The sequence below is a fragment of the Notamacropus eugenii genome, chromosome 6 (assembly GCF_028372415.1).
Source record: "Notamacropus eugenii isolate mMacEug1 chromosome 6, mMacEug1.pri_v2, whole genome shotgun sequence".
Lineage (NCBI taxonomy): Eukaryota > Metazoa > Chordata > Mammalia > Diprotodontia > Macropodidae > Notamacropus > Notamacropus eugenii.
The window spans coordinates 143919746-143941174 of record NC_092877.1 but is presented as its reverse complement, the minus strand read 5'-3'; the positions used below and the strand labels follow the sequence as shown (position 1 = coordinate 143941174).

The 21429-nt window shown below is 35.9% G+C and overlaps 1 protein-coding gene across 5 annotated transcripts in view; it reads left to right on the top strand.

Moving 5' to 3' along the window:
• Nucleotides 1-21429, top strand: part of TTC29 (tetratricopeptide repeat domain 29) — a 265988-nt gene that overhangs the window by 41815 nt on the left and 202744 nt on the right. For all 5 annotated transcript variants that reach the window (XM_072621196.1, XM_072621197.1, XM_072621193.1 and 2 more), the window contains 2 exons: nt 4415-4638; nt 10156-10341. In XM_072621196.1, the coding sequence (XP_072477297.1) occupies nt 4415-4638; nt 10156-10341 (410 nt within the window). The remainder of the gene's footprint in view (nt 1-4414; nt 4639-10155; nt 10342-21429) is intronic.

The window sequence follows — 21429 nt, the reverse complement described above, 5'->3', positions numbered from 1 at the left end:
CAGCCTGAGGCATCTTTGGTAGCATAGATGAGCAGGCCCTATGTTTCATTTTGAGACTAGATTTCCTCAGTATTCTCACCCTCTTCATGAAGTTATAACTTCTGTCAAAATTTACTTCCATAAGGTAGACTCACTTTTTTTAAAAAAGGCTTGGGTTTTGGGGTTTGTTTATATTTTTTTTAGTTTTTTTTTTTTGCTTTCAAAAGAAGAGATATATAATAAGTTTGTAATAATAGGAAAAATTATAAAGAAAGCACTGTACTAATAGTGCAAGTTAAGTTTAAATTAAACATGAAGATCTTTCATAGATTACGAATATCATAGCATTTAGAGCAGGTGAAACTTAAGAAATCTTCTTGTCCAGCATCCTCATAGAAGGAAAATGACTTGGGTCACTCGGGTAGTAAGTTGGAGAGCAAGGTCAGCTAAATACAAAAATCTAATATACTCTTACTTCTTTCACAATTTCCATAATAATTACTCACCAAAATTCTTATTTTCATTTCACTTCAGGAAGAGTAGGAATATAAGGAAATCCTTCTGATACGTACATGATTCTGTTTTTATACTTCTTTCTATACATCTTTTAAAATAAAAAAAGACTAAAATTTATTTATTTAATAAAAGATGAAGGAAACTAACAGACAAACAGGGAGGAATTATGAACAAATTAATGAATTAAGCTCTTCTTTGTGTTTGTTACTAAGGATATTTATTTGTTAGCTTAAGAACCTATGAATAACATCACAGATTCTAACAGGTAATAAGATTGATAGGACCTGATCACTACTCCGAAATGTAACATCTATGGATCTCTACTGTGCCTGTAGAAATTAAAACATTTTTTTTATTTACTGAGAGTCTTGGTATCTCTGACCAAGGTGGAACACTTTATTGAAAACAAATGATTACCTGGTTTGGTTCAGCTGTAGATCCATAAGATGATCCTGCTTAGTAAACTGCTAATTGTTCTTTCTTGCAAACTGGTCGACAGGGGTGGCTTTTTAACCGGGGTATACATGGAGCAAAAGAGAATACATCTGCACATATATACATACATACACACACACGTGTGTATGTATATGTATCTATGCGGTAAGGACATTTCCAAAATGCAACCTTTGTTTACAATATAATTCTTCTGAGAATTTTTTTCAAGTATTAAGAAATAAGCATTACTAATGGTTCATAAACCCTTAGCTAGAAGATATCTTTAAAATCTTGTTTTACAGATGAACAGGCTGAGGCTTAGGAAGATAAAATGATTCACCCAAAGTAAATGGTTAATTTCTAGCAGATTCAGTAGAATTTAAATTTTTTGGCAGCCTGTTCTGTTTATGCTCCTTTGGTTTTATCATACTTATTTTTAAAATAGTGCATTATGCTTTAGTTAACAAAAATTATTAAAGATATGGTGGGGAAGGGAATAATCTTTTATTTAGTATCTACTAAATGCTAGGCACTGTGCTAAGTGCTTTTTACAGATATCTCATATGATTTACTTTGGAAACATTTACACTTGAAAATTAATTTCCACATTGAATATATCTCTAATAGCTTGTTAGTTATCCTGGGTCCCCTTTGTATTCTATTTGCCCTTTCTTTTTTATGTATTTGGGTATAGTCAGTCTGTCAATAAGCACCTATTGAGTATCTACTATGTACCAGGCAACACGTGTTAAGTGCTGGGATGCATAAAGAGGAAAAAGACAATTCCTGCACTCAAGACGCTTACAATCCAATAGGGGGAGGCGGGGTGACAGCAAGTAAACAGATATGTGCAAACAACCTATGTACAGAATATATAAGAAATAATTAACATAGAGATGGTACCAGAATTAAGAGGGATTGGGAAAGCTTCTAGAAGAAGGTAGGATTTTAGTACAATCCTTTTTCTATGGTGGGAATGGATATAGAAGTAGTTCTGTTTTTTCACTTTACTTTCAATATGTAATTTCTTTATATTCCTGTTTAATTTTACTTTTATTTACAATGCACCATAGTTTTATCAATCATTTTTCAACTGTTGAACATTTAGAATGTTTCCACACATTTCTATTTATATATCATGCTATTATGTATTTTTAACAGATTAGGATAAATCCTTAATAATGAGATTAATAGGTTAAAAAAAGATTATTATTTATGACTTCTGCATATCACCACCTTCCCTTCCAAAAAGTTCCTATCAGTTTGCAATTCTGCCAGCAACATATACTTTTTCAGTCTGATTCGATGTAACTACCAGTATTCAGTTTTAAAGCATTTATGTATTTGCCAGTTTGATGGTTATAAAGTTGTCTGTGTTTCCTTTCAAAGTTCAAATTTATTGCCACTTTCATAATTACAGTGGAACCCTCTTGTGAAGAGTGAGAAATAAGAATGCCATCTGCCTCACATTCTGTTGTGTTTGACATAGTTTTAGAATAATTGTTTATAGTCTTTCAGGGTTGTTAGTTTTTTCCCAGTACTACTTTGGCTTTAATATCCAGGATGTAGGTTTGATCTCGAGTTGAAATAAAGGTAGCTGTGTTGATTGTGACATATTTGATAAAATAAATATTTGTAAAGTATAATGAAAATATCTGTTTGATATCAAAGTATAGTACACTCTTTTATAATGATATGTTACTAATGTAATATATTAATCATATTAATATAATTGGTTATAGTATAGTGATATATTACTAATAAAATGCATGAAATAATATATACTAATAATATACAATGATATATTGTAATAATATATAATAATGTCACTATATCATCATAGAGCAATTGTATAATCATGTATTACTGTATATACATATACATATAATAATAACATAAACAATGTACATGATATACCATAATGTAAAACTAGTAACATATAATATTTATTACTGTATATTATTAGTAATGTTATTATGTATATTCTATTGTAATATGTAACAATAATTAGTTATACTATAGTAATATATTGCATCAGTATATTAACTTCATTGCTTACATTTTTTAAAATGATTTCTGGCTTGATTTTTCTCTCATTTATTGTGCATGAAGTTCCCATGGTTTAATTAAGTTTGATTTTGGCTTTTGGAGCTCCACGTTCTTATCACTAGTTGTGAATACCTATTTAGTTGAAAATTAATTATAAATGCTGGTAATTCTGTAAATGGTGAATACCAAAAAAGCAAATGGAATTAATAAAAATATTTTGGAGAATTGTCTCTCATAGAAGATAGAGAAGAGGAACAATGAAGACTAGTATTATGTCAGTTAATCTAAATATTCAGTTGCTTCTCAGAAATAATGACTTGTGGGAAATTGAAATCCAGCTATATAATATTATCTTTTGAAAATTATATAATAAATTGATCCTTTTATGCATTGTGAGTATAATATTTTAGTGGAATAATTTTATACTGATTGATCACAATATCTTTCTGAATGTATAATTTGTTTTTCAAATTATGTCAATTATGAAACTGTCACATCGTTACTTTAATCCCAAGTGAAAACAGGAAAAGGACTGTTGCAAAATAATATACAACATTGTTGTTTCTTATAACTCTCATATTTCTTATATTTAAAAACTGAACCACCTTACAGCCAGTGGGGCTTTCTCACCTGTCTGACGCACATAGTTTGACTTTGCTCTGATGTGTCATTTTTTCTCTTCTCCCTTTTGGGAGGCAGTTCATCTAGTAGTTCATAACAGGAGTCATTAAAACTGTGTGTGTGTGTGTGTGTTTAATGTACCCTTTGAACCAATATTTTATATACTGGGAGTCTGAATTATCATGAAGAAAAAAGTTCTAAGTTCCTTTCCATTTTTAAACCCATAATCCTAAGATAATATGATGTTCAAAAATATATCCTTTTGGGGGGAAGAAGGGGAAAATTGTGATTCAACTGCCAGAGGAAATTTATATAGAAGCCAAATCATAAGTCTGGTCTGGATGGGAGCCCTCCTCTACCAATGGAAATGATTGGAAGATGTCTGGCAACTTATAGTCTTAGTAGAGTGCTAGCAACATAAAGGATTTATCTGGGATCACATAACTGGTGTGTGTCAGAACCCTGTTCTTCCTGACCCAGAGACTGACCCTTTAACCACTATCCATATAACCAATGTTTTAGAAATACTTTGAAGCATTTTATTCCCCTAAATGTAATAACTGGGGAGATTTGCATCAGTCAAGTAGAGCTTCTCACCTCGAAAATTACTGAGTCGCCCGAGCTCCTGACATCGTACATGAAATGGTTTCCCTACGCACATGAGGGGCCAAGGTCTCCATATCTTTTTTATCATTCCTAGTCTCTTCCCACCTCCACCCCCCAAAGTACCACAATTCAACCTTGAGGCTAACAATGTTGTGCAGATCTGTAGAATTAAAATGAGCCTTTGAATGTCCTGATTCTCATTCCCCAGCTACCGGAATTCATACAAGAAGAACATTTGTATAGACATGTTACAACATGGCCATCATAAATCCTTCTGTGAGCTCTTTGCTCTGATCAAGAAGTGGTATGATTTGAGGGAAGCCGGAGGGATTCGGTCCATCTTCTGGATGCAGACTCCCCTAGAAGAGCTGCCTGAAAAACTGGACCAACTGTACTTCTATCTGACCAAGGCTGAAGATGCTGAGCTCGCAGGTAAGCAGAGGCATCTTGGGGAGCTAGAGTCTCAGTGGGAGTGGCTTCAAGCCAGTGCCTGAGGGGAAATTTGGAATTATTTCATAGAGGGATCAGAAATGCTAAGGCAATTTAGCACATCTCAGCCTCAATCAACTGACTTTATAGAGTATGGGAGGGAGGAAAGGAAGGAGAGAGGGAGGTGGGGAGAGGGAAGAAGGGAGGGAGAGAGAGAGGCCAGGGGAGGGAGGAGGAGAGCATAGAGAAGAGGAAAGGAGAGGAGAGGGGAGGAGAGAGGAGGAAGAAGAGAGGGAAGGAAGAGAGGAGAGGAAGTTCATCAGGGGTCCTGGTGACATCATTAGGAATCAGGGAAAAAATTGAGGATGCCTTGAGATTTCACTAGAACCTTTCAAAATATCGATGACTCTGATTACCCCTCAAATCATTGTCTACTTTCATTTATAACCCCGCTATTGATTTTGACCCAACTGGGTTTATTTCCTGATGAAATTTCCTTTTGGTAGGCTGCTTTTATTTTTGCATCATAGGTTTTCGGGGCAAAACCCCAGGATCCTGCATATTTAAATCTGATAGTTATAAATAGTCAACATAACCAGGAAAAGTTGTGTTTCGTTTTTGCTAGAGGCCCTTTGTGAATCACTCTGTTGCATATCACACATTCTACAATATGGGTTTTTTTCATGATACTTTCACTGATTTTTATATACTGATGCACACATGAGACAGAATGCATGATATAATGACTGAAGAGCTAGCCTCAGACTCAGGAAGGTCTGGCTTCAAATCCTTCTTCTGACAGAATACTGCCCGTATGACCCTGGCAAAATCACTAAACTTTGTCAAGTCAAAGTCTAAGCCAACTCTCTAAGACCATAAATTGCATATATTAATATACATTAGCAGGAATTTCCTCACAAAGGAAGACCTTATACACATGAAATCACAAGAGATGAGGAGGAGGAAGAGGAGGAGGATTCCTCTCTCTGTGGAACATATGACTCTTATCATAACTATTTTTTCTGGCTTGTTAGAGTTTTACTTTAGGATTCTGTAATTATATGATTGGGACAGCTACGTGACACAGTGGATACATTGCCAGGCCTGGAGTCAGCAAGACTCCTCTTCCTCAATTCAAATCTGGCCTCAGTTACTTACTAGCTATATGACCTTGGATAAGTCACTTGACCCTATTTGCCTCAGTTTTCTAATTTGTAAAATGAGCTAGAGACAGAAATGGCAAACTACTTCAGTATCTTTGCTACAAAAATCCCAAATAGGATGAGAGAATTGGATACTGAACAGCAACAATTACGTAGCTAGAATATTCAAATCAAATAAAGTATTTATTAAATGTCGATTCTGTTTAGGACACTTCGCTCACACCAACTCAGTTAATTTGACACCCATAAAATTTAATATCCTCCAGGTATTTTTATAGGCAGCGAATCAGTCAGCATGTGTTTATTAAATGCCTGTTGTGTGTATTGTGTTGATCTGGAGAGAGAGGGGAGATGGAGAAAGAGTGAAAGAGAAACAGAGATGGAGACAGAGTGACAGACAAACAGAGACACAGAAAGACAGAGAGAGATTGAGACAGAAAAAAAACAGAGGTTTTTTTAAAACTCAATAGGTTTTAAAATAAATAGATTAATTACAAATAACTTGTGCTGGCCAGTCCCCACTACTCACTTGGACTGAAGAAGTGAAAGGTACTTTTATCTATCTTTTTAAACTGAGATTACAAAATATCAGTAACCCTCCTTATCAGTCATTGCTGAAAGGGGAAATCACTTTGGGGATGAAAGAGTGAGAAGGAATTATTTTCAAACCTGAAAGTGTCTATTTGAGATGAGAATTTATCTCCTCATGAAACTTCAAGGTTTTGCTTATATGTCACAAAATAACTATTTTGGTTTTAGACATTTCCTTTGGAACCCTGGAGACATGGGTCAGTTTAATAATGAAGTTTGCAAGTCCCTTTAATATTCAAAAGCTGTCAGATTATTTTATCATTGTAGAGAGATTAGCACTGTCTCATTCCAGGAGGCTCTTAAATTACCTTACAGCCAGGTTTAGGGCATCGTTCTTCATCTTTCAAATAAAATCAGTTTTTCTCAAGAACTAGAGAGTATTAACACTGCAACAGTCTTTCTGATTGGGACCTAGTGAAAATCATATTTGTCCCATCAAGAATAAATATAAACTTTTTGAGTGCCCCTTGCTGCTCCCCCTCCCGCCCCAAAATGGCAGTGAATCTTTAATGCTAGAACTGTGTGGTGGAAACTTCCTTCCAACATACTATAGCTATGATCAGAAATCCCCAGCAATGTCCTCCAGGATCCATATATGCTTTTACAATAGCAGCCACATACACAGTTGAGAGGGATATACAAAAGGATGAAATAAATTTACCACTTGTTGTTTCAGTCAATCATTCCTCACTCTTTGTGGTACCATTTGGAGATTTCTTGGCAAAGATACTGGAGTGGTTTGCCATTTCCTTCTCCAGTTTATTTTACAGATGAGAAAACTGAGGCAAACATGGTGAAGTGACTTGCCCAGGGTCATAGTAAATGTCTGAAACCAAATTTGAACTCAAGTCTTATTGAATCCAGGCCTGGCACTCTATCCACTGAACTACCTGTCTCTAGTATGATCTGCTTTATATATGACTTCTAACACTTATTACCTGTGTGATCTTAGGATTGTCACCCTCTCTGTGCCTCAGCTTCCTCATCTATAAAATAAGGCAGTAGACTAGATTGCCTCTGTGGTCACTTCCAGCTCTCTATCTCTGATATCCTCATTACCTTCATCATGGTGACACACGACTGTGTCACATGTTCACAGTCCATAGGCACAAGCTCACCTTTAGAGATGAGAGTGCTGATGTCCTTTTGAAGGAGAAAATTGGAAGTGATATTTCATAGTTGGCAATACCTTCTGTGAGTCAAGAAAACATGGATGCTGATTAAGATTTTCCAGATGAGAAAAAAATAGGAGTAATACATTGGCAAAAAAGAAAAAACATCTTTTGGATTCAAGATACAGAATAAGACATAACATTTTTTGACATGACCAATGTTCCCACATTTGTTTTGCTTGAATATGTATATTTTTACATGTTTTATTTCTTTTCCATTGGTGGTGGGGGGGGAGTTTGGGAAAGAAGGAAAATAAATGCTTGTTAATTGAAAAAAAATTAATTAAAAAAAGTCATGTCACTAATGAGTTGGAAATATTGATGCTTTCTTAGGTCAACCTAAACATTCTTTTGTTTCCTCTTGTTTTCAAAAGCAAAAGATTTTTCCCAGGGAGGGTAATACAAGTGGGGAAAAGGAGAGAGTTTGAAGACTTATGTATTCCAATTTCCTTTCTACTTTCTTCATATGCATTGTCCTTGTGTCATGGTTGAGAAACAGTACTTTCTCTGAAATCTATATACACTTTTCAGTCCTCCATTTGGAAAAAAAGGGGGCTGTGAATAACAATGTTTCAGGCTACTTTCCTCCCAAAGGAGGGAAAGCATTACTGAATGGTGTTTTCCTATTCTATGCCTTACCCAGGTGCTTGGGTATTAACCCTGTGGTTTTTTATTGGTGATTTTTTTTCTACCAGTTTTGTTTTAGTTTTTTGGATCAAACGTATTCCCTTAAAGATTTCTCTCTTTTTTGGATCCTTCATTGTATTAGGCATGTTATTCATCCTTTGTGTTGTCCACCTCAAAGTTACTTAATTTCTATCATTATTAACCTTTACAGTTGGGAGGGGGTAAAGAGTATTCTTTTTTTTTTTAAATAAAATTTGAATTAACAGTCATTTTTCTCCCTCCCATTTTTATCTCCCCCAAATAAAAAAAAGGAAAAGGGAAAAGAAGAACCTTGTAATAAATATGCAGAATCAAGAAAAACAAAATCCTCCTGTGACCCTGTCCAAAAATATATGTTTTGACCTACATCATGAGCCCATCACCTGTGTCAGGAGAAGGATTCTTAAATAGAATGCTTCCTCATCCATTCTCTAGAGTAATAGGGGACCCTTATGTTCATCAGAGTTCTCAAGTCTTTCAAAGTCATTTGTGTTTACTATGTTGTTATTGTAATATCTTTCTCCTTTTTTGGCTCACTTATCTCTGCATCAGTTCATACAAGTCTTGCTGGTTTTTTTAAACCGTATATTTTGTTACTTCTTATGGCATATTAGAATTTTATTACATTCATATACCACAGTTTAGTCAACCATTCCTTAATAGATGGACATGCTCCATTTCCCATAAATATTTTTGCACACAATTCTTTTCTTCTTTCTTTCATCTGTTTGGGTATTACTGGGTCGAAGGATAATCACAGTTTATCAATTTGAGTGGCGTAGTTCCAAATTGCTTTTTAGAATAGCTGGTATCTTTAACATTTACTAATTAAAGAAACTCATTCGTTATATAAAACCTGCTAAGTCATGTTATGGAAATTTTAATTCATGATCTAATATCACTTCATTTTCTGTTGTATCTAATAGGTTCCAAGACAGCTGGTACAGGATTTGAAATCAGGAAGACCTGAGTTCAAATCCTGTGTCAGGTACTTGCTACCTATGTGACCTTGGGCAAGTCACTTAACTTCTTCCTGCCTCAGTTTCCTCATCTTTACAATGAGGATAATAGCACCTACCCTAAAGGGTTGTTGTATGTAGAAAATAAAATAACATACATAAAGCATTTTGCAAATCTTAAAATGTTATACAGGATATCACAAGTCTTACTGTAGTTTTAAAAGCTTTACCTTAAAGACTCTTGAGACACTGTATAAATGCTAGCTATTATTCATATGCACAGAAATGTCTATATACATTTGGGAGATTCTGGTTTCATTTATGTGAAAAAAGTGAAAATTCCCTCTATAAATACAGATCAGCAACCTGTATATAACTTTTAGTTGTATAGTTAATTGCTCAGGGCACTTACTTGGTTGTTGTTTCATTTGTGTCCTTGTGACCTCTTTTGGGGTTTTCTTGGCAAAGATACTACAGTGGTTTGATATTTCCTTCTCCAGCTTATTTTACAGATGAGAAACTGAGGCAAACATGGTTAAGTGACTTGCCCAGGGTCACACAGCTAGTAAGTGTCTGAGGCCCAAATTTGAGCTCATGAATATGAGTTTTCCTGGTTCCATCCCTCCTCTTTGCCCTACTCTGTGCACTATAGCACTGCCTAGCTGATCTGGACGCAGAGAGGTTAAATGACTTGCCCGAAGTCACTGTGTGCTAGTATATATGAGAAGAAAGACTTGAACCCAGGTCTCCTATATTCTGAGGTTAGCCTTCTATCTAATATGTCATTCCACCTCACATTTATTCATTTCTGTTTGGAAAATTTCTTAACCTTTTAAAAAATAGTCTCTTCTTAGGTTTGTCATTTGGAGGGGGTATAAACTTAGCGGTTAAACAGATTTTTTTACAGATTATTCTGTTATGTATTAATGATGGGGTTTACTTTGTTGTGTGGTTTTTGCCCATTTTAAGCTCACCACGAAGAAATGTATGATAACCTATTTGCTTTGGCCTGTTACTTCAATAACCCGGATGACAAGTGGCTGAGGAATTACTTTTACGAGCGATGCTTTAATATTGCCCAACTGATCAAGACTGATGGTGGGAGAAAGGAAGCAGAAGCCTACTCACACATGGGTCTTCTCTTTGAGGAAAACGGTGAGTGAGATCTGAAAGGTCTTCATCCAGAACCATCCCTAGAATCAAGATGACCACCCTATGCTTGGGGGCGCCATACAGGAGCAAAGAGGGAGCTAGCAAAGCAGGAGGTGGAGGGAATGATGTCACTGTTAATGGAGAAGAGGCTGTGGGCTTCTTTAGGTAAGTAATAAATGAAAAAGAATAGCGTCAGTGAGGCCACAGGGGACTATCGTTAAGAAAGGGGTGCTTTCTGCCTACCTTATGCCTTCCAAGGGGTCTCACCCATCTGCCAGGATTCACTTCTCATTGAAAGGTCCTGCCCTACCAGCTATATCCCTTCATCATCCTCCCAGAGTTTGCCCAACATGACTATACACAATTAAGATGAACAGTCATTTGTATCTTTCCCCACAACTGAATCTGCTCTAAATACCACAATTCTAATTTCACCTCTTCTCCAAAGTGATATGAATATTACTTTATAGAAATAACATAATTGCATATCTTCTAGAAATCAGTTACATGACTGAATTTACCCCTTTGGGTACCATTAGCCATTAAAACTTCCACTCCCAGTCAGAATCACAAAGGTAGCTTTAATATAACTATTTCCATTCATATTCTTCTTATGCGATATATTGACTTTTTTTTGAGGGGAGTGAGAGATGCAATTAGGGTTAAGTGACTTGCTCAGGTTCACACAACCAGTAAGTGTTTGAGGCTGGATTTGAACTCAGGTCCTCCTGACTCCAGAACCTGTGCTCTATCCACTACACCACCTAGCTGTTCCTATATGTTGCCTTTTGAGCAAATTCTTTTTCCCTTCAAGGCTACCCTCATTGATCTTTTTAATCTGATTTCTCCAGTACAAAAATGATGGATTCAGCTAATCAGTATAATTTTTCTTTGGGGCTCTCAATCCATTAGATCTGGACCTATCAGTAGGAATGACATACAATTTTTTAAATTAGATTTTTTAAAGAAGCATTCATTTTCTTTCCCCTCCCAACTAGAAAACAAAGCCTAACACACCCCCCCCCCCCAGTTAAAAATTACATATAGACAGGTAAAACAAATTCCTGCTTCAGCCAGTTTCCAAAAACATGTGTCTCATTCTGTATGTTTAGTCCATCTCCTATCCCTCAGGAGATGGGGAGTGGCATTCTTCATCATCAGTGCTTTAGAACTGTGGTTGGTAACTGTTCTGATCAGAGTTCTTTAGTCTTTCAAGGTTTGTTTTTACAATGTTATTATTGTATAAATTGTCATCCTGGTTCTGCTGACTCCTCTGTGTATCAGTTCATAAAGGTCTTCCCATGTTTCTCTGAAACTCACCTCTTCATTGTTTATTATGACACAGTAGCATTCCATGATGTTTGTCTACCATATTTATACTTCAAATCTCATTCTTTTAATTTTTGTGAGATTTTAAAGATGAATATTCACTTAAAGTATAATAACAATTGACAGTATACTTCAGAAATATCTCAGACTGGGAAATTATTATCTAAAACCTTCAAAAAAAGTAAGATTTACTGGTCAAGGCAGAAGAAATGAGCTTGAGGAAATTTAGACATGAGACTTTGCAAGTTTAGATTCCACCACTGTTTATCAGTCACCAATTATGTGTAGAGCACTATGCTAAATATTGGGGAAGAAGAATTCAAAGATTGGATGTAACATGAACTCCACATCCAAGATGCTCATGGGACATTTGTATAGGGATGGGAGGAAGGCAGTGCTTTATAAGATCAAGGTGGCAATGGCAGATGGGCTGGCATGGAGAGGAGAACAGACCATTACATTCATCTAGATGTGAGACTCAGAAAAATAATATGAATGATTTTACCCTGCTGTTTAAAAATAAATATCGTTCCAGGACTCTATAATGTTGTCAGAATTTGGATAAATTATTTCCCTAGAATCAGTGTTTATATCAATTTCACAATTTAATAAAAATTATAGAGTTTTTTATTTTCTAAAAGCATATACTTTTAAAGTTTTAAAACTCAGTTATAGGTATTCCTTCCTCTAATGGAACAGTGAAAGCATTACTGAATTGGAGTCCAAAGGCACAGATTGGAACGTTGACTTTGACACACTCCTTTGTGTGACCTTGGGCAAATAATGGAGCCTCTCAAATTCAGTTTCTTTATTCCTAAAATGAAAGGATTGGACTAAGTGGTCTTTTAGATTTCTCTCTACTCTAAATTGCATAATGCTGTTACTACTAGATGAAAGATCTCTCCTTAGTAGACACACAGTGACTTGGCTAATCACTAAGATGCTATAAATCATCTTGTTATATACTACTTGTTATATAATAAGAGGACAATAAGGGTGAAATTGGTGGCTTACAGTCTCCTTGGTGTTTTCACTGTGTTTTTGTTTAATAACGTATTAGAACGTTATAGCTAATTTAATTATTTTCATGATTAGTAAGCATTCTGTATAGACATTTTACTTGAATATAATCTGAACTGTTCAGAGCATTTTTTAATAATCTTCCATGTTGTTATTATCTGTCTATCTATCTATCTATCTATCTATCTATCTATCTATCTATCTATCTATCTATCTATCTATCTATCCAGAGATGCTTACTAATGTAATGTAAACAGTGCTGACAGGTGTTTAACAACTGACTCTCAAAAAAACTATGTATTCACGATACACTTTTATATTTAATGTGCATTATTTACATTTTCTCCATCCCTTTCCTAAGTCTAGACAATGAACAAATCAGTAATTCGTACTCTGATTTATAGTATTTGCCAATTTCTGAGGCATTAATGCCCACGTTGAAATTTTAACCATCAGCTCTTGTGAGCCAGTATCACCTGCCTCCAGCACACCTCTGATTACATATCTTTTCTAAAAAGAAAACCTCATTGAAGTATGAAAGTTGGGTAAGTCACTTGGCTTCACTGAGGTTGTTTCCTCAAGTGCCAAATGAAGGACTTGAATTGGTAACCCTGATCGCTCTTTATTTAGTTATCTGTTCAAAAGGAAGGGAATCATATATAGGGCTATGAGTTCAGGGATTGTCTTTTAAAGTGTAAGAGGACCCGGGGCAAACAGAGTTGATGCTAAGGATGCTCTTTCGAGGATGAAAAGGTATCATGATCATCAGATTAAGGAAAACTATGGGTTGTGAATTTAATTTAGGCACAGCCTGTGAGAGTCATGTAAGGTTCTTGAGCAGAAGAGTGATACAATCTAGATGTCTGCCCCTAACGTGCTTTCTCCTTTATCTGCTTCTCTAGACACTTGCCCCTTATTATGCATTCTCAGGCTGGCTTGGAAAATACCTTTCCCCAGAAGTATCTCACAAAGCAATCCAGTTTCTCTGAAAGAAAGTGATATCTATGTTAGGAGAAATTTTTAAAAAATGGTTTCTCCCCAAGTATAATGCTGTATCCATAGAAATAGTTTTCAGCTAGACCTTGGAAAGGAGAGTTAGCTATTTCAAGCCCCCAGATTGCTGTTCATTCATTAATATATTCATTCATTCATTCATCAAGCATTTTTAAATAAGTGCCTTTTTGGTGTCATATCTGTGCTAGGCACTCCCGTATAGAGACAAAAACAATACAATCCCTTTTATCAAGAACCTTACATTCTATTGGAGTAACCAACCAACGTGAACACAGATAAGAAAATATAAAGTACATTCAGGAGTTAACAGCAAGTAATTCCCAGGTTCAGATACTCAGATGTAGTTTAGGCATAGTGATCTGGCTATGTGGAAGATAATCATGCCAAACCCCAGTCCCTTACCTTTTAAAAAACATTTAGGAGACTGGTTAAGTGGAAGGAAGGAAGGAAAGAAAGGGAAGGGAAAGAGGGGAGGGAGGGGAGAGGGGAGGGAGAAAGGAAGGTTGTTTTTATTAAGTGCCTACTATGTGCCAGGCAAGGTTCTAAGCACCTCACAAATATTATTTCATTTGATCCTGACAATCACCTTCAGAAGTGGGTGCTGTTATTATTCCCAGTTTACAGTTAAGGAAATTCAGGCAGTCAGAAGTTAAGTGACTTGCCTAGAGTCACACAGCTAGTAAATGTCTGAGATCAGATTTGAACTAAGGTCTTCTTGACTCCAGGACTGAAAATACATTTAAATTATATGTTAATACTAAGAAAAAATTATATTTTATTTATAAGATGTTATGGGCCAAATTCAAGAAATTCCATTTATTAAGGACTTACTGTATGACAGATTGTGTGTGAAATGTTAGAGTTTTGAAATCAAAATCAAAATAATACTTCATTTGGATAAATTAGCATAATGAGGTTTCTTTTTTTCCTTCTCTGGTTGTCTCTAGACAACCTGACATATTGGATAGAGTTCTTGGACCCAAAATCAGACATTCCTGGGTTCAAATCCCACTTCATCCGCTTACTAGTATGGTGACCATAGACGTAGACTTTTACCTTCCCTGTATCTCAGGAGACTGTCTTAAGATTTAGGTAATAAGTTATGGCCTGGCTGTGAGTTCATTCTTGACGTACTGACATGATGTGCTGTTTAGCAGAATTAGTATCAATGATTCATCAAAGTGTAACTTAGCCAGTCTTTGTTCTTTAATGTAGAAAGAGACAAAAATATATCTGTGAGACAATTCTGATCATTGACCCTCCACTAACTCTGACTAGAGACCAAATTCCTGATATTACTGGTAATAATTCACTAAAGGAAATGTGTGGAAAAATTATTTCCCTAATACAGAATTTTTGTGGTGAGGATGATGGCTGAAATAAATCTTTACCTGTTTACAAAGTCAGGAGAAGCCGTTGTCTTGGTAGTGTTAAAAATCATAAGCACAAAAGCCTTGTTTTAATAGAAAAAATGAAAATATTTATGAAACATGATTTAAAATGGAATCTATCTGAAAAATAAGTTCTAGGTTAGGTGAATCTTCAGTGTCCTTGCAGCTCTAAATTGCTTTGACTTGCTTGACTTGACTTTCTCAATCCATCCCCTTCTCTTCTAGCCCTTTTGCCATCTTATTCTGCAACTACTGACTCACGAAGCGGAGAAACAGTTCTTTCTTTCATTAGTCAGCACAGACAGATTAACACCTGAAACAATTGAATCCCAAAGTCCACGTCCTACTTAAGAGTTATGATAGATAATATGGTTACTTTTCTAGATCTAGTTGTGGCTACCTATACTTTTGGTCCATATACACACACGTGTATGTATATATACACATGTGTGTATGTGTGTATATTCCTGTATGCATGCATGCATATATATGTATAAGCATGCATGCACACACATATACGAGGAATAAAGATCTAAGGAAGTAATTTCCAGGTTTAGCTACTCTGGTGTAGTTTAGGCATGAAGATCTGGGTATATGGAAGAAAATCGTGCCAAACTCTAATTCCCCCTGCCTTGTAAAAACATTTAGGAAGCTGGTTATGTGGGAGGAGAGAAGGAAAGAAGAAAGCAAGGGAAGAGCACAGGAAGGAAGGAAGGAAGGAAGGGAAGGGAAGGGAAGAAGGGAGGAAGGAAGGAGGGAGGGAGGGAGGGATCCAATGATCCAAGACAATTCTAAAGTACTCATGATGAAAAATTCTAGCCACGTCCAGAGAGGAAAGACATAGAGTCTGAATACAGATTGAAGAATACTATTTTTCACTTAATTTTGTGTTTTTTTCTTTTGTATGTCTTCTTTCACAACATGACTAATATGGAAATGTGTTTTACATGACTGAATATATATAATCTATATCAAATTGCTTACCATCTTAGGGAGGGGAAGAAGTTGGAGCTCAAAATTGTTTTACAATGAATGTTAAACATTGTCTCTACATGTAATTGGGAAAAATAAAATATTCTATTAAATAATAAGTGCATATACATTTTAATAGAGCAAAAGTATAGGTAGCAAGAACTAGGTGAAGAAAAGTAAACATTGCATATGTGTACATGCATGTGTATGTGTGTATACATGCACATATACTTTTACTTTTCTTCATGTATATTTCTTACATATATTTAGATTTAAATGTGTATGTTAAATGTGTATATTTTTAAAGGAACAAAAATATAGGTACCAAAAACTAGATAAAGAAAAGTAAACATATTTGGGGGAAGGGAGACATGTGAGTTCATTTTTCACAAGAGTCTGCAGGCATGCTAACTTCTGAAGTCCTAGAAGATCGACTGTTTTAATCCTAAACGAGTCGAGGAAACAAGTATTTATTGAGCATTCCTAGTTCATGGAGCACAGTGGCTTTAAGTACATATTAAAGATGAGAAATGGTCCCTGCCCTCAAGGAACTTGAAATCTAATAGAGGAAGCAAGGGTGAGGAACATTTAATGAATACAGATGCACAGACAGAAAAGTATCATCCTTGCATTGCTGTACACCGTAGCAATGGAAATGACTATTGAGAAATCCAGTTTCCCATTGAGTGTAAGTGGTTTTCTTTTCTTGTTTTAAAGTCAAAATTGACCATCTTAAATGTAATAACTATCCACAGAAACAAGCAACCAAAATAATGAATAAAGTCAGTGCAAGCATTCTTGGGAGGTTTTATCTGCTTTTTAAACTCTTAATCTTTAAAAAAACAAAACCTCAGTATATCTGCTAACTTTCTTTTTAAATGATTGTGGCATCTATTTGAAAGCTGGGAGGCTTCCCATTAGCTACTTTTCCCCAAATTGGAATTTATATTCTACAACATCCTGTACTTTAAAAGTCTAGCATCATCCATTTAGAGCTAGAAGAGACCTGACAGGACATTGAATCCAACCCTCTATTTTATAGATGAGGAAGCTTGAGCCTGGAAAGGTTAAATGTTATGTCCATTTTCACACAGTAAGTGTCCAAGACATGATTCAAACCTTTCTGACACTTTAATGTAAGTGCCCTACATCATGTTGGATGATTAGAGATACCCTACTACACACAAGTATAACGAACTCTGACCAGATTGTCTTGCAGCTTTGAGTAAGGCTAAGGGGCCATATTAAATAGGCAAAAAGGCAGGCTATGATCTTTCTACTTGATCTACAGTGAAAGGGAAGTTGGGTAGCTCACTGGATAGAGCTCCTGACCTGGAGTCAAGAAGAACTGAATTCAAATCAAGTATCAGAAAGTTTACTGGCTGGGCAGGTTTCTTATCCTCTCTTTGCCTCAGTTTCCTCATCTATGAAATAGAGTTACTAATAGCACCTATCTTCCAAGATGAGATAATATTTGTAAAGCACTTAACACAGTAATATACTGACTCATAATAGGTGCCATATGTATGTGTATATATGCATATATATGCTAGCTATTATATCTTTTATCTAAATATATCGCATGGGGGAGGGAATTTAATTTAATTCACCAAGAATTTGTAAGCACCTATGTAAGGTACTCAGGGTATAATGACCAAAAGAAGATGGTTGCTACCCTCAAGTTGCTTACCCAGCTCCTTGAGCTTCTAGAGGGTTCCATCCTATAGACAGACAAAGCAATATATCATATATACAAAATATTGAGTGGGGTGGGGAACATGGTCCTAACAACTGGAGAGATCAGGAAGGATGGTCTGCAAGAAAAGACCCTGAGGATCAGCCTTGAAGGAAGCTAGCATTTCAAAAATACCGAAGTGAGGAAGAGAAAACATTCTAGGTTTGGGGGATAGCCTTGTGAAGGTCCAAAGGCAGGAGATAGACCATCTTGTGTGGGAAACACTAGGTGGGCTTGTTTGACTGCAGTTTAGAGTATAAAAGGGGGAATGATGTGAAATAAGTATGGACATACAGCAGGAACTAGATTATTAAGGGTTTTAGATGTCAAAGGAATTAGTATTTTATTTATTTTATTTTTATTGAGGGCTATTGAAGGTTTGTGAGCAAAGGAGTGACATGGTCAGATCTGTATTTTAGGAAGATTGTTTCAGCATCCACATGAAAGCTGGAGTGGAGAGGGTGAGACCTGAGACAGAATCATCAGTTAGGAGGGCATTGTAACAGTCCAACTGGCAGATGATACAAGACTGAAATGGGATGCTGGTTGTATTAGTGAAGAGAAAGGGATAAATGGGAGCAATATGATAGAGGTAACTGATTGTATGTAGAGATGAAGAAGAATGAAGAGTAGTGGATGACCCCAAAATTGGGAAACCGAGAAGGACAGTGCCCTTGATAGAAATGGGGGGTGGAGTAGTAGAGAGGGGCAGATTGAGAGATGGTGAGTTCTGTTCTGCATCTGTTGAGCCTGAGATGCCCCTGGAACTTCCCGGTAAAGCTATCCAACAGCTAGGAGGTGGGATGGGACTGGAGCTCAAGAGAGATCATAGAGGTTATATAAATTTGAGAGTAATCTCCATAGAAATTGCAATTAAGCATATTGATGCTGATGACATCATTAAGAAAAAAATGTAAAGAGAGAAGATGGCCTAGAACAAAACCTTGGCATACAACCATGTTTAAAGGACAGGATAAAATGATGTTCCAGTGAAATACAATGAGGAGTAGTCAGATAGGTAGTGGATACAAAAGTCAATGAGAGTCTCTGAAAGTGTAAAATGATCAACAATGTCTTTAACTCAAAGGAGGCTAAGGAGAATGAGGGCTTTAGAAAGGGTCATTGAATTTAGGAATTAAGAGTTGTTGATATGTTACGTATTAAATTTAATTAATTTGTATTCAAATAGTTACTAAGCAAGTCAATTTTGCATAAAAACAGATTACATTTTTAACAAATAATTTAATTTTAAAAAAGAAACCACTAGAAACTTTGGAGAGGGTAGAGCGAAATGGCCAGGTCTTGCAAAAACATGTATTGAAATTTTACAGTAAGTTACTATGTTAGGCACCAAAACAGATAAAAAAAATAGAAAAGACCCACACTCCTTGAAAGAGTTAGCAATTCACTATCAGTGACTTTAAAAAAAATCCTCAAAGAATTACAATGCAAAGCAAAATATGATAAATACCTAAGAAAGGTAGAAAATAGAGTTTGAAAATTTACAGAAGGAAGAAGTCACTTTCAGTAGGAGCTGAGATTAGGGAAACATCACAGATGTGTTTGAACTGAATCTTGAAGGCTGGAATTCAACAAACAGAAATGGACCCCAAAGTATTGTTGGTGTGAGCAAAAAAGATGGGAATAGAAAAGTACATTCTGTGTTTGAGGAGGGGAAAAGACATAGTCCTGTTTATTTCGGCAGAGTTTTGAGAATTATCACTGGCTACATCTGTCTGTTACCTATTTATCTGTCTACTTATCTGTCTGTCTATTTATCTGTAATTTATCTATTCATCTAGTGATCTGTCCATCCATTCATCCACCCATCCGTCCACCCATCCATCCATCTATCCATCCATCCATCCATCCATCCATCCATCCATCCATCCATCCATCCATCCATCCATCTATTCATCCGTCTTCTTGTGCAATTTCGTCAGCTTAACCTCTGTATCTTTCTTACCTACATAAGATGAAGGAAATATTAAAACACAGCCTACCCATTTTATCTAAATGCCATTTCCTATAGTGTGTTCATCCTTCGTTGCCGAGGAAGACCATGCCATCAGAGAAATAATGATATGACTTGCACTTGACTTTGTTTTTGAGTGAGGGAGGGTTGTGCAGGTCACCAGCCTCACTTCTCCTCCAGAGCCATCTGAATCCAGTGACCAGATATTCATCAGGATGACTGGAGATGACCCAGGATGAGGCAATTGGGGTTAAGTGACTTGCCCAAAGTCACACAGCTACCGAGTGTCAAGAGTCTGAAGTGAGATTTGAACTCAGGTCCTCCTGACTTCTGCACTGGTGCTGTATCCACTGCACCACCTAGCTGCCCCTTTTCCTATAGTACAGTGATAATAAGAAGGACATGAATGCAGATGACAGAATATCTAATAAGCTGCTGAGATGGGGCTACTGCAACAGGATAGAAATTTTTTTAAGTCAACAAACACATTGACTTCATCAGGCAAAAGCCTCATTTTGCCACTGAATTTCTATTTACAGTGTGAAGGCATTTTGAATGTAAGGGAATCTTCAATAGCCAATGGTAAAATGGTTTGTATTTTGATATGCAGAATTCAGGAAAATATAGCACTAGTTCATGTTGCTTACTCTATGCATAAGTTCTTTCATCCTTTCCATAAGCATTTATGAAGCATTTCTTGTATGTAGAGCTCTGTATTAGATGCTGAGATACAAAATTTAGATAAGACATAGGCCCTGTTGGAGTTTCCTCCCTACTAGCCCAAGGCAAATGACAGAATCAAACCATATTAGCTGCCAATTTCAAGGTAGGAATTATGAATTTGTACTACATATGTCTATGCTGTGTCATGTAAAAATCATTTTAAAATAGAAAATGCTGGGTTTATCTGGTAGATTAATCGATATCTTTTTAAATGTTGATATTACAGTCTTGCAGATAGAATTTAAACTCTAAAATTTTAGAACTTTATAACTCTAAAAATAAAATATTAAAAATTTAAAACCTTCTCAGATGGTTACTGCTTTTCAAAGCTTTCAACAGCCTTTACAATTTTTATCAGTACCCTATGATCACTGAACTGGTTGGTAAAGAACTCAAATACAGTGTTTTGGGCTATATTTTCCATTTTTTGCAAAAACTCTTTCTAACCCCAAGTGTGATTTACTTGAGACTTCGTCCAATTTCATTCTAGGCCTGGGCATGTGAGTCAGTGCTTATCTGCATGGCTATATTTAAAATTTAAAGTGGATCTTTGTGTGTATGATAAAACCATGCTTAACCCAACTAATTTCAACAAATTCTCCAATTGCACTTCATTTTTTTTTCAGGTTTGGGTTTTTGTCATCGTTTTTTACTTGTTTTTTGGCTTCACTTTTTCTTCATATAATTTATTTATTTTAAATTCTTAACATTCACTTCACAAGAATTTGAATTCAAAATGTTCTCCCCATCTCTCCCCACCCCCCACCTCAGGACAGCATATACCCCATCCACCCCTTCCTCCAGTCTGTCCTCCCTTGTATTACCCTCCCTTCTTCCATCCCCCTTCTCCTCCATTTTCCTGTAGGGTAAAATAGATTTCTATACTCTATTGCCTGTATAGCTTAATTTTCAGCTGCATGCTAAAATAATTT